The 14,366-nt window shown below is 36.0% G+C and overlaps 1 protein-coding gene across 1 annotated transcript; it reads left to right on the top strand.

Annotated features, from left to right (window-relative positions):
* The first annotated feature begins 4,444 nt into the window (after nucleotides 1-4,444).
* On the top strand, nucleotides 4,445-12,019 carry LOC131316939 (transcriptional adapter ADA2b). Its single transcript, XM_058346505.1, has 13 exons — nucleotides 4,445-4,874; nucleotides 6,648-6,703; nucleotides 7,247-7,425; nucleotides 7,642-7,707; nucleotides 7,848-7,973; nucleotides 8,067-8,142; nucleotides 8,547-8,601; nucleotides 8,698-8,753; nucleotides 8,889-8,957; nucleotides 9,042-9,264; nucleotides 9,894-10,104; nucleotides 10,452-10,685; nucleotides 11,411-12,019. The coding sequence occupies exons 1-13, from the start codon at nucleotides 4,825-4,827 to the stop codon at nucleotides 11,603-11,605; spliced, it is 1,596 nt and encodes a 531-aa protein (XP_058202488.1). The 5' UTR covers nucleotides 4,445-4,824; the 3' UTR covers nucleotides 11,606-12,019.
* Nucleotides 12,020-14,366: the final 2,347 nt, after the last annotated feature.

The raw sequence follows: 14,366 nt of genomic DNA, 5'->3' as shown, positions 1-14,366 counted from the left end.
CAGTTGCAATTTTCTTATTCTTATTAATGCATTTCTTGCTCAACCATCAAAAATTTGTTTAGAGTCCGTGCCACTCTTACATTTGCCTATCCTTTTAGTAATTTTTGTAATGGTCACCCAAACGTTTGGGGAAGGTAACGCTTGTCGAGATCTCCCCAATCGCTTGAACCCCTTCGTGCTTTCAATCCAATCGATGGATCAAGAGGCTAATCTCTTTTGTGGCCGTAGGGATTGCCTGTTCACAATGTTCCATGTAATTTTGAAAACTTTATTTATAGAATTAGTTGAAATCTATCAAACAATATCGACTATTGTATGTAAAATGTTGTACTATCAATTAAAAAATAGACTGTTTTATTTGGTTAGAATATGACGAGGGAGAAACAAATTAAAACGAAGAGAGTAGTAAGTAGACTAGGGAATGCTATAATGAGGATCTATCACTGCAAGGGACAACGCCCCCAAAACAACATTATTTCTAAGCGCCTTATGAAGCACATCAAAATGGCATCTCACGTGTAGTATTTGATATCGGAACGTTTAATTTTATAATTCGTGTACATGTATTTCTTCAAAAGTTGTCAACGACACGAAATTCTTCGTGTGAAATGGATAACTGGAGAATTTGAGTAGCAAGAGGTTTGTGTAGAAAGAGAAGAGCATATATTGCATGTACATTGCACATTGGACATAATATCTTTTGACAGAAAACATTGATTTTAGTAAGACCAATGAAGCATGAAGCGTTACGACATTGAATTGTATGAAGCTTTAACACCTTCATAAACCTTTTTGGCAAGAAAATAATGCAAAAAATTGAGCAAAATGCTAAATAATCTACGTCGTGGATTCGAATGGTTATCTTGCAACCTAATAGGAGCAAAGAACCACCATGACATTAGGACATAATATCCTTTGACAGAAAAGATTGATTTTAGTAAGACCAACCAAGCATGAATTGAAGCATTATGACATTGAATTGTATGAAGAGTACTGTTACCCACACAAACAAAACATGCACAGATTGCATATAGATTTTATTTCGGAGCCCATCACAAGTTCCACACAAATGATCCGAGCCGTTCATTAAATATAAAACATTTTTTCGAGGGTCCCCGTGGAAAATCAGCTCAATTCGACAACTACAAGCGCTCAATCCAATTATCTAACTTTTCATTTAGATTTTAGGATAATGAAAACTTTGATGAATTGGATCGAGTACTTATAGGTGTCGAATTGAGCTAATTTTTCACAAGAACTCTCGAAAAAATGTTTTACATTTAATGAATGGCTCAGATCATTTAAGTGAGATCTATGGTAGCCCCATAACAAAATCTATGCACAATTTGTGCATGTTTTGTCTATGTGAACAGACCTTCTGTTGTATGAAGCTTTAACACCTTCATAAACCATCTTGCCTTCATAAACCATTTTTGGCAAAAAAATAATGAAAAAATTGAGCAAAATACTTAATAATCTACGTTGTGGATTTGAATGCTTATCCGACAACCTAATAAACCATTTTTGCAAGAAAATGATGAAAAAATTGAGCAAAATACTTAATAATCTACGTTGTGGATTTGAATGCTTATCTGACAACCTAAAAGGAGCAAAGAACCACCACGACATTAGGTGTATTTGAAAGAAAAACAAGATTACTTACCAAATTAGTACATAGAATAAATCTTTGGTAACTAATCTTTAGTACCTCAAGTTGTATTCAGACAAGGTTAACGCGTTCTAAAGATGGTCAAATTAAATGAGCATTTTTGGTTTTGAGAATAAGTAGTCGTGTATATATACACGTTCTAGATTCATAACAATTACGTTTTTGACCATGGAGACTCTGTTCCAATCTCCTGCAATGCCCCCACCTTTAAAGGATAATGCCAAGGTGATCACAATAGAAGTATCATCAACTCTAGCAGAGGCGTCGCCACCATCCATTTCTGTGCCTCTATCGCTAGATAATGAGACGCAAGTCGACCCAATAGCGGCGCAACCATTGCTAGTCTCAACACCTTCGGCAGAAATCGTGAATTCGGCAACGATTTTACCAGGATCTAACAACTCAAGGCCTTCAGCAAGTATGTCACGGTCCTCACGAATGATTTTAGTTGATTTCTTTTTCTGTCTTTCTATTCTTTGTTCTTTCATTTTAGTCCCTTGTCTTTCTATTCATGCCAATTAGTTTCTCTCATCACATTTCAATAGCAATTTACTATAAAACCAAAAACAACAAGATGAGTTTTCAAAAACAACTACGATGCAACATGAGTTTGAACAAGTATGGGTGCGGATTAAAAAGTAGCCAGCGACTTCTTTTTGTCTTTATTCAATTTTTTTTTCTTATTTGTTAGTTTTGCGTAAAACTTTTATGACTCATTGATTCATTTGGACAAGCGGAACCGGAAAAAAAAAATTGATCAAAACTCATAATTTTTTTTAAAGAAGATAGAAAAAAATAAGTCAAAAAGATAGTTTTTTGACTTATTTTTTGTCTTTTGCAAAAAAAATTATGAGTTTCGATTAAAAAAAACTATACTTTTTCGGTACCTCTTGTTAAGACGAATCAATAAATCACAAAAATTTGATGCAAAATTAACAAATGCAAAAAAAAAATTAAGACAAAAAATAAGTCACTCTCAACTTTTTAATCCAAACCCATTCTAATTACGATAAACTGGTTTTTTTTTTTAAAAAGGAGCCAAATCGATGTTCCAAACGTTCTCTAGCTTAATAACATAAAAAAAAAAAAACTAACTTATTTATGTTATTAAGCTAGAGAAAAGACGAACAGTGACTTATTTTTTGTCTTTATTCAAAAAAAATTGCATTTGTTAGTTTTGCATTAAACTTTTGTAATTTATTGATTTGTCTCGATGAGAGGAATCGGAAAAGTAAATTTTTTATTATCTAAACTCATAATTTTTTAAAAAAAGAAAAAAATAAGTAAAATAAGCTGACTTATTGACTTATTTTTGTCTTTATTCAAAAAATTATGAGTTTCGATCAAATTTTTTATTTTTCCGATTCTTCTCTTCGAGATGAATTAATAAATCACAAAAGTTTGACGTAAAACAAACAAATGCAAAAAAATTTGTATAAAAATGAAAAAATAAGTTAATATAAGTTTTACCCGTGTTTGACGTAACTTATTTTTATCCTCCCTATCCTCAGTCGTCTCCATCAGCTTTTATTGAAATTTATCAATATATTTTTAAATTTTTTTATAATCGTCAATGTTTTTCTTTCGTATTGACCGGTGTAATAAATATTGTGACTCCGCAATCTTTATGTACAAAATTTACATTACATCGCGAGTTCAATAAGGCGGGTCAGGATCCGATCTCTTCTATTCCAAAAACTTCTGTGCCGATAGAGTTTTTCGTCGTTGGATTGTGATTTTTTTTACATGTTTTAAATCTAACGACCGGAAAATTCCTCAGCACAAAGGTACAGAAATTTTCAGCACAGTGGATCCTGTCTCGGTGGTTCGTCCCATGGGACCTGCTATATGTCAAAAGACCAAGGCCTTGTTGGTTTAGCACATTTGGGTATTTTAGTTTTGGTAGTGGGTGAAGAGAGAAATATGATAATGATTGAAGAAAAGGGTAATGAGTAGAGAGAGATAGAGAGAGAAATGAAATTAATAATTGGAGAAATAAGGTAATGATTGAAAAAAGATATAGAGTAATGATTGAAAAACAAAATTAAAACAAAGTAAATATGCTAAACGAACAAAACCCAAATTCTGTTGTTTTCCCTCAAAGTACTTACGAGTCCCACTACTTTAATAATGAGTTTAAACTACATCAGAAATTATATGAGTCAAGCAATAGCTGCACAAACAGGTTGCACAAATCCATTTTGGATCCGATTTGGGTTCAAAAAAAATGATCGGAGCCGCTTATTTTGTTCAAAATTTATTTTTTAGGGTTCCTATAAGAAATCATCTCAATTCGATATCGGTAAGGACATTTTCGAATCATCCAACTTTGCTAAATTCTAAATTCTGAATCATCCAACTGATTTTGCCACTCCCTATAAATTTCATTCATTATCAGTCTAGAAAATTTGAAAAAAATCTAACAGCTTCCGGGGGGGCGCGGCGGTAAACGATATAAAATCTGCCCAAAATATCTCTATACGAGAGTATATCAGTACAAGGCGATGCATTTTCCTATAGGTGCAATAAATACACATAAAATGTCTCTTTTACGTATTAGGTAAATCTATAAAGTGTGTACACCCGAGACTTAAGATTTGTCCCTCCTAAAGTTTCCGATTCAATTGTCGTTACTAGTAATTTTTGAAATCACCTCACTCTGGCATATACACATGTAAAACGGCTACGAAAAAAATTACTACATGAATTAGTTTGAATTGTGCATAAACCGGTTTGGGACAGCTTGCCCTTGCCCAAAAAAAAATACGGAGTACTACTGAGTACTCCCATGACCCAAAAGAAGAAAGAAAAGTCCGCCACTAGTCTTTTGACATAGACCTTTCAAATGCCAAGGGAAACGAAACAGCATCCAAGAAATCCTGGCAGCGATTTGCTCATTTATTCCCCAACCTTGGAATCTTAAATACCATCTCAAACAAAATCTGGGTCTTTAGTTTTTTCTCCAAATTCATTCCGATTTCTAGGGTTCGTACAACTCGGCAAACCCGAAAAAAACACGTATATATACGACTAGGCACCACCCCACTTCATGTCTAGTTGTGTACCAAGACTGGAATTTGCGTTTGAGTCACATATCTGTATGTATAAACCCACATTTTACAGGTGTCCGTGAGGACTCTGAACTTCAGAACAGAATGGGTCGCTCCCGTGGAAATTTTCATGCTGATGAAGATCCCAGCCAGAGGTTTCAAATATTCTGAATTTAGTGCATTTTTTTTTTTTACTTTTGTATATTCTATGGTACAAATGCATATGTGGGTATCGAAAGGTGTGATTTTTATGTGGCTGTGTAGCGTTTGGTTTGATGGGCAATCTGAAATTCATTGAATTGTTCTGGTTTCACATTTTATGGGATGCAAATGAATTGTTTAGCCTCTGTTTGGAAAAGTTTTTATTTTCAGTTTTTTGTTTTTGTTTCCAATATTTTTTGAAACAAGCACCACAAACATGTTTGTGTTACTTTTTTACAAAATACATAATCAATTCCACTAGTTTACGGAAATTCTAAAAACACAAAAATTGCGTTTTCATTTGTTTTGAAAACACTTTCGGCAGCCCAAAAAACAAATAAACAAAAACTATTAGGTCACCAAACATGTTTTTTTTTTTAATTTTATATTTTCTACTAAATTAAACAAAAACTCTTTTCTTGTTTTTCATAAACGGAAATCAAAAAACTTGCAACTTTACCAAACAGAGCCTTATGTTGAAAAATGTATGATTGTTCATGTGGCTGGGTATTCATTTGTTTGGATGTTCAGTCGAAATTCACGCAATTTATTACTTTTTCACCTTTTCTGTGATGCAAGTGAGTATATTTGTATTGACAAATGTATGATTGTTTATACAGCTGTGTATTCATTTGGCCAATCTGAAGTTCATGCAATTTTACTTCTGCATTTTTTGTGATGCGAATGCATTATGTATCTATGTTTATTTACGCGTATTGACAAATGTATGAAGTTCAAGCTCTTGTATCTGTGTATTGGTGAATATGCAGTTTACAAATCCTTCAACCTTTTTACCCCCCAAAAAAATCCTTCAATCTGAATTTAATGGGGTGTTACATTCGCATGTTGTGCTATACAAATGGGGATGTGTATATATTTATGCCAATGGTTTCTATATTTTTTTTTTTGCTCGGCAAAAGGAATGGTTTCCGTTTTTGCTCCTCTATGTTTGAAATTTCAACTGCTCAGATTTCTGTGCTGGAGGTATGAATTCCCTGTAATGGAGTTTGAATTGGACTCTCATAGACAGTGCACTTAGATTGCAGTTAAGCACTCGACTTGAAGCCAGGATACATAGAGTTTTGTCCAATGTAATAGAAATTAAAGTATATGAGGTTTGGATTTGTCCGCAGATTTGCAGCTTCTCAAATTCATTCTGCTAGTATCTTTCGGAAGAATATTATAATCTTGGGCTTAGGCAATAGTTAACTCATTGCTTCTGGAGCACCAAATGTCCTAGATAAGAGGTAGTGCAGATGTTGGAGGCAACTCTCTCTATAAACATGTACATAACTAGTCTACATTGGCCAAATTAGTGACAACATTTATTGTCACCATGTTTCTTTTGTATGCAATGGTTTAGAATAATGCATCTTTGGTTTTCTTAGGTAGGAAGTTATAGTTTGGGCGCTACACATGCAAGGTTTCAAATGTCCATAGCTTGCACACCCGATTTTTCTGTTTCCTTTTTTCTTTTGTCTTCTTCTGGTTTTTTTTTTGGGTATAAGGGTACCCCATTGTTGGCATTTTCCTGTAATCACTTTAGTCAGGTTTTCCGACTCTACATGTCTATTGCATTCATCGCTTTCATGTTTGAGATTCCAAATGCTGCTTCCTTATTTTGTATATTTTTTGTATTAAATGTCTTTCCTAGGTCAATAGTTCTTTCTTAGTGTTGTGTGGGCACTTTATTCTACTTTGTCTAAAGAGTAATTTCTGTGACACAGGTCAAGGAGAAAAAAGAATGCCTCAAGTGGAGAAAATTTGGAATCCATGGTAGCAGGTACCTTGAATTTGTCTTATAAATGTGTTAAGGAGTTAGTAAACTATAGCAGGATGCATTTGCTGATGACTTAACTGTTCCGCTGTGTGTCAGAATTAGATGAAGGTAAACTAATGATTGGAAAAGGGGCGGAGAGGGGGTTCACATTTAGTTTTCTTTTTGGTTATATGATTATATCTCTTTGAACACCCTGTTTTTTTCGTCTAATTAGAATTTAAGTTCACTAACCAATGTGAATACGGAGAGTTTCATGCCACAAGGTCAATTGAGGTGACCCTTGATATAATATTTTTGTTTGCTATGGTTAGTTGGGTGCTAACTGACTAGGTGCCTTAATTTCTTATATAGTAATTTTGATAGAGATGCTACACTAAAATGATATTGCTGTTAATTACAACTATCTGCAAAATGCAAACGCTTCTATCATGTGAGATGCATTCTAGAAAATGCTTCTTTAAGTCAGTAACTTGCTATACAAGTGAGCATCACTTAGAAATCTTAATCCTTAGTTCGCTGTTATAATTTCAATCTTCAATTTGTCAGGCCAAGGAACAGGTGATGGGAAAAAGGCTTTGTACCACTGCAACTACTGCAACAAAGATCTTACAGGGAAAATACGTATCAAGTGTGCTGTGTGTCCTGATTTTGACCTGTGCATAGAGTGCTTTTCTGTTGGTGCTGAGGTTACTCCTCATAAAAGCAATCACCCTTACAGGGTTATGGTTAGTAGGATCACTCTAATTTCTTTTCATACCTTGTTGATTTGTGAAGTTATGCCATTGTCCTGATCTATATATGCTAGCTTTCCTGCACACTGAAGCAGAATTGTGTCTAAAGTTTCAAATGGTATTTTTCTGTGGACGAAATATGTCGGGTGTCATGGGTCAAGAGAAAGAAATAGTAAGATCACATTGATGCTATGTATTACATTTCAACAGGACAATTTATCTTTCCCACTAATCTGTCCAGACTGGAATGCTGATGAAGAAATTTTGCTTCTGGAGGTAGCTTTCATTCTTTAGTCTTTTATTACATGTTTGACGCATCCTTCTTGATTTGCACATCGTGTTATTTAGTTTCTTGGTTTCATATCTTGTTAATTTTCTTTTCTCTTTTTGGGCCGGTGGTGGTATCTTTTATTTAGGGGATTGAAATGTATGGCATGGGAAATTGGGCGGAGATTGCTGAGCATGTCGGGACAAAGAGTAAACAACAATGTATTCAACATTATGACACCACCTACATGAACTCACCATACTTCCCTCTGCCTGTATGACAACCTAGTGTTAATTGTTAAATACATATACTATTTCTGGAATATTGATTTTGAATATCCCAAAATTTATTTAAAAGTCTCTTGTAGGACATGACTCATGTTGTCGGGAAAAACCGCAAGGAACTCCTTGCAATGGCTAAAGGGCAGGGTGAAGACAGAAAAGGTTGGTGACTATATTGCCTATTATCTCTCATTCCTTCTGGTTCTGTTTTCCGATGACCTGCTGAATTTGGATGTTGAAAATACCCTACTTGTATATCATGAGTCGTTACCTAGCTCGCCGAATTTTCTACCAATGTCAGTCATGAGTTATGACCTCACAGAGGACTAATCTTTTAGGAGTTACGCATTGTCATATGAGTGGCACATGAGAGCTACGCTTGGTGAACTTTTATTTTTGTGATCTGCTTTATTTATTTGTCACATTGTGTGGTTGTTTGTTTTGCATTCGAGGCAAGTGCACATTTGGTGAATTGGCAACGTCTACTCATTTCATTTAGCATGCTTCCTCATGTAGGTTTTTTTCCACAATGATGATTCCTATTGTCAACTCTGCTGCTTTGACAGGACTTGGGGAGCTCACCTTGAAGGAAGAATCTCTATTTTCTCCCTCAAGAATCAAGTATCACGATTATTTCTTCTTTCTATAGATTCGTTTGGTAGAATTGTCATGTACTTCTGAGTTCTGATTCAAATTATTTTGCATGTAAATAATTAGGATTGAAGAATCACATAAAAGTGGCTCTTCAGGTCGGTTACTATCTGTGAATACTGGTAAGTCAAATATGTGCGTTATCAGTGATTTGTGTGGTAATTGTTTTTAAATAATGTACTGGTGTATGGCCGGATGGTTTGTTTAACCCGCAACAAACAGAATCCAGAGCCTTTCTAACCACACAAATGTTGCAGGATCAGACCTTAAAAAGGCATCCAACATATCGCAGGTCAAGAATAGCTCCAATTCTGTGAAAGTGGAAGGTGTGATGTCTTCTTTCCTAAATTTTTGCAAAAAAATTCCAGTAATTTATTTACTCATGGAATTTAATCGCACGTCATTGGCAGATCATCTATCTGACAGGAATTCTGGGGACAAGAAACCTAAACCTTCAAAGGATGAGGGCCCTTCTTTGATGGAGTTAAGTGGCTTCAATGCCAAAAGGCAGGAATTTGATCCTGAATATGATAATGAAGCTGAGCAATTACTTGCTGAAATGGAATTCAAGGAAACTGACACTGAAGAGGAGCGTGAGCTGAAGTTAAGAGTCCTGCGTATCTATTCGAAGAGGTATCTAATATATTTACTTGTCAAAAAACAAAAAATTCGAAGAGGTATCTAGTTGCTATAAATTGTTCTCTCCCTTGGGTGGGACATTGCTACCTTATACCAGGGGATGTAGAGATATTATAAGCGACCATCTATTTAGTGACCTAATCTGTAGTGCAAAACTCAAAACGAGAACTTCAGCAACTATTTTAGTAAATGATTACTAGGATGATGATTATGGTCTCACTTAATAGTTCGAATGTCAAATGAGTTGCTTGGACCTGAGGTGAATTTTTTAGGGTCTTTTTGTGATCGGCAGGGAATTTCAATGAGGCTTTTATTTGGTACATCTCATGGTAATTGTCACGACTTCTAGGGTCCATTTTGGGTAAAACCGACCCTGGAAGTCGTGACCATAATTAATTTGGCATACTGTAGTATGAACTGTAAGAATAGAAGGTGTACTAGCATCATGACTGTTTCCAGTCATAAAAAATTATTTTTGTTGACAAGCGAGAATCATTTTGACTTATTATTTCTAGACTGTTTAGACTGCTATCCTGATTGTCAAGGTGTTCTACCTTCTCTCCCCTTCTTATTTACGTATTTTGATTGTCTATGGGTGCATGGTTCAAATAACTCATTGGAAGGCTTGATGAGAGGAAGCGCAGAAAGGATTTCATCTTAGAAAGAAACTTGCTCCAACCAAGTGCTTTTGAGAACGATTTATCTCCTGAAGAAAAGGACATATGTCGCCGTTACGATGTCTTCATGCGTTTTCATACCAAAGAGGAGCATGATGACTTGCTTAAGACGGTTGTTCAGGAACATCGAATTTTAAAAAGGATTCAAGAACTCAAGGTATGATACAATCTTCGAACAAGGCAATTCCAAAATTCCTCTTGGACAAACTGTTTGTTGTTTCTTCTATTTATTTCTGTTACGCAAATGCAAGTCATAATGGCAATGGCACTGATTTATGGATGGGTTACTCTGTTGACATGCCATCACTTTTGACCATCAAATTTCGGTTGCTGAAGCCATCGAGGATTTACAAACTTCATCTTAAACAACCGTTCCTTGTGTATCTTAGTTTCTGTTTATTTGGACTTGTTCAAAATGGATTCTAGTGTTCTTATTATTCAGGGTTGCTCTTGGGATTGAAATGTATGCTTCATTCTGATGAAAATTTAAAACTAATCTTTCAGGAAGCCCGCACTGCTGGTTGTCGTTCAAGAGAAGAAGCTAGGAGTTACTTTGAACAGAAAAGGAAGAGGGAGGCTGAAGAAAATGCCCGCTGCGCAAAAGAGAATCCTCAGGCTGGTCCAAGCAGTCAGGGTGGTGTAAATGGGCTCAAATCATGCAATTCAGTTGGCAAGGATTCGAATTCAAGAACTACAGATGCTAATTTGACCTCTGCTATGGAATTACTGTCTGAATCTGTAAGTATGCGGTTTCTCTTTCCTAATTTTTCTTGTGGGAGTAGAACAGGCTGCATGCTCTAATCGTGAGCTTTTTGCCATAAACCAACCATTTCCATTTATAGAGAGATTCTTATTATCGTTCGGTTTGCTATCATAAAAGCTTGCAAGGCTCATTCAGTTGTGGATAGTTTAGAACATGGATGAAAGTAAACTGGGCCGAGGGGGCATGGCCACCCCCAAGCCTTCAAAGGCACCTAAATATGTCGTACAAAACAACCCTTACATTCGTAATACCCTCTACCGCGCCAACCATTCTATTGGAGTTTTCACCAAATCTTCAACACTTTTCCCTCTTTTAAAGACTTGAAGTACTTTTGCTGAACTTTATCCAAATTTCTGGTCTTAAAAATCATGCCAAAAAAATGAATAAAAAAAAATCATGCCATCTTTTAAAATTTGGAAGTATTTTCACCATATGCCCTGCATCTCTGCTCATAGAGTTTGTAAAGTTAGTCTTTGCTCCTTTGAAAACCAAATCCTGCTTCGTCCCCAGTTACGGAAATGCTCAGGTATCTATACATTTCATTACGATCACATCCAGTGGAGGGTTTGGAGTTAGTTTCACCATGCTAGAGATAGTACAAGTAGATGTTTTATTGTTGTTTTGTCGGTTTGTATTTTACATACTTGGTCATTCAATCCATCCTCTCTCTTTTGTTTTTTCCGCGTGTGTGTGTTGGCAGGAGAAACAACTGTGCCGCGAGATAAGGTTAGCACCAACAGATTATCTTAAGATGCAAGAGCTCATGACCATCCAGATCATGAGTGGTTATATTGCTAAGAAATCTGATGCCTATTCATTTTTCAACAAAGTTGAACCGAGTAAAGTCGACAGAGTCTATGATATGCTCGTGAAAAAGGGTCTTGCGCAAGCGTGAAGACGCCGGCTCCCGCAATTTTCATTCTTTATGTTGAATTTGACCACAGCTGCATTTTGAATTTGACCACAGCTGCATTTCAAGATACTCCAACATTTTTTGGGGAAGAATAGGTGTTCTGAAATGTTTTCTTGCCTGTTCTGAGGAATGAAAGTGTAATCAGGTATAGAGAGATATTGAGAAGATGTGGACTTCACTTTAGGAGTAAGTTTAGGTGCTGCTTATATTATTTTCCTGTCCACATTGGAAGTGGTGAAGAACCCCATCTCAGCAAATCTTGTACTCCGTACTACTTACAATAGTTGAAGTAGTATCCATATTTGTAACTCAAGTTCGTTAAACCACGTTGGTGGTTTCTTCTACAGTACTTGTAAAAAGTTCTATTTTTCTCAGTAATGTTTGGGACACAGACAATTGGTCGGAGATTGAGACGTACATGTGTGTGAAGTTGTCCGATGCATGTGGGTCTCAGAGGGGAATGCAAGACCAATGGTGGCCCGGCCCCCCACTGTATTTCTTTCTTTTTCTCAAAATTTTCATTTTGATGAACCGTTTTTCGTAAATTATTCCTTGTTTAATCTTGGCCTTTGCTCTTCTGTGCTTAGCTCGGTAAGCCAGGATTGAGGATTAAATTGTTTGATTGGTAAGAAAAAGATTGATTGAAAACACAGAAGATCAAGATCATAAAGCCATTATCCTGGTTCGGGATATTGTGCCTTTGTTCACAAGCAACGAAGCCACAATATCTTGGCCCAATGGTTGTGTAGCGCTTTTTTGGGTATAAGACTCTTATAAACTTGAGGTTCACCCGTTTAGTAATCTAACTTATCTAATAACTAGCATCTTATCGTTTGGCACCAAAAAAGACAAATTCATTTCAATATTGAGGAATCGATTTTTCCGCAAATCCTGCAACGTGAACTTATAGTAAAACATTTCATCCTATGTAGTATGTACTACCCCTGACCCACCAAAAAGATTGTGTGATCCGCAAAACATTGACTTCATACAACATTTTTATCGAAAGAAATTCAAAAAATTTCCTGCTAGTTACTAAATATCGATGAGTTTCTTTTAATTTATCAAAAAGTTAGAATTTTTCTCGATGAGAATGTATACTTTTTTAGACCGCTTTTTGCAGACCCAACAAATTTTTTTTTATAGACGGCTGACACCTTTTGCTTATCTACGTACACTGTCATTCCACAAAATCGGGAGTGAACGATAATACAACAAAGACACTGGAGGTTATTTGTCTTGTTACAACATTAGCACGTACTCATCATACACAAGAACATAGCTAGGTTAACACCATCTACAACTACATTTGTTCCTAGCTAGATTGCTTCAACCGGTTAGTCGCAAGCCATAGAGGATACCGATAGAGGGTAGCGAAAGCTATTTGCATACTGGAAAGAGAGGCTGTCTCCGGGACTCAAAGCCTCTCCGTTGTTGACAAGACAATCGTTGAAATAGATTCGCCTGAAGATGCGAGGATTGATTAGCCTCGCGGAGCTGAACCAACCACAGGTCAGGTGGATGTTGGAGACGCTGCAACCGGATACGCATACGTTGAGAACTTGGACGGTGTAGGTTGGGATGCCGTTGGGGAGCGGGGATGTTGGACCTTGGATGATGAATATGTTGTCCTTTGAACACGTTCCGCCTATCCGATTCATTGTGCCGCCAGCATCACCGCTACCGTCACCACCATCATCACCGCCAACGCCGCCGTTATCATCTAATTTGAAGTAAAGGAGAGTTGATCAAATAAGTTCAAATATGATCAGCTGTTTAGGATAACTTATGAGGCTTGTCTACACGATTCCACACCAGTTTTTGAAACAACATGCATGTGTAAAACGAAGTATTGTTAATTGGTGTAGCATTTCTTGGAAGGAATTGAATCCTCTTTGGCCCTTAATCTCGACTGGACCGGACCGGATAGTCCAAATCTGGATCGTCCACTGCTGCAATCAGTAGTTTGGATTTGCTTCTAGACTCTTACCTAAACCATTGGATATACAAATATATGGTCCAGATTTGGATTGTCCTGTCCAATCCAAAACTTGGACCGGAGAGAATCCGAACCCGTCTTGTAAAGGTTTCCTCAATTCATCGAAAAAGTAGGGTTTATGTACATTGGAATTTCGCTTATTAATTGATATTAATTCTTTGCTGAATTGCCTTTTGATCAAGAGCAAAATTTAGAAGTTTAATTTCATGACATAACGTTGCATGAGGTATTGTTCAAATAAAGGCTTTTGTACATGCATCTAACACTCATTCATTCAAAACCTTTTTTTTAATTTTTAAAAACACTCCGTTCAAGATTTTTTTCAAAAAAAATAAAAAATACAACTTACCGTAACTTCCCTCCTAGAATTGTATGCATGCATCTGTGGAAAATAATATATGCCGAGTTTTAATTTTTTTTGCTTTTGAAATGAACATAGATACAACATATTGTATGCATCTATAATTATAAACGACCATATCTTCGTCATTATATCAGTATATCGAAACATGTATAATAATTCATTTTGATAATATTTTTTGCCGTTTTGTTTTTTTTTCGTATCGCTCTTTTACATGGTACAAACCTTTTCGAGGCTTGGAACTGTCGTCCAGTATTGTTTCATGGACAATATCATGCTTTCTTTTCACATATCGTATTTTTTCTCAACCTTTTTTAATACCGAGTTGATCACCCATTTCCCCATGCATCATAATCCATGCACTTTCAATTAATCTGATTAAT

Source organism: Rhododendron vialii, chromosome 2a (assembly GCF_030253575.1).
Source record: "Rhododendron vialii isolate Sample 1 chromosome 2a, ASM3025357v1".
In the NCBI taxonomy this organism is placed as follows: domain Eukaryota; kingdom Viridiplantae; phylum Streptophyta; class Magnoliopsida; order Ericales; family Ericaceae; genus Rhododendron; species Rhododendron vialii.
The sequence above is the reverse complement of the archived record's forward strand: the minus strand, read 5'-3'. Positions and strand labels throughout refer to the sequence as shown.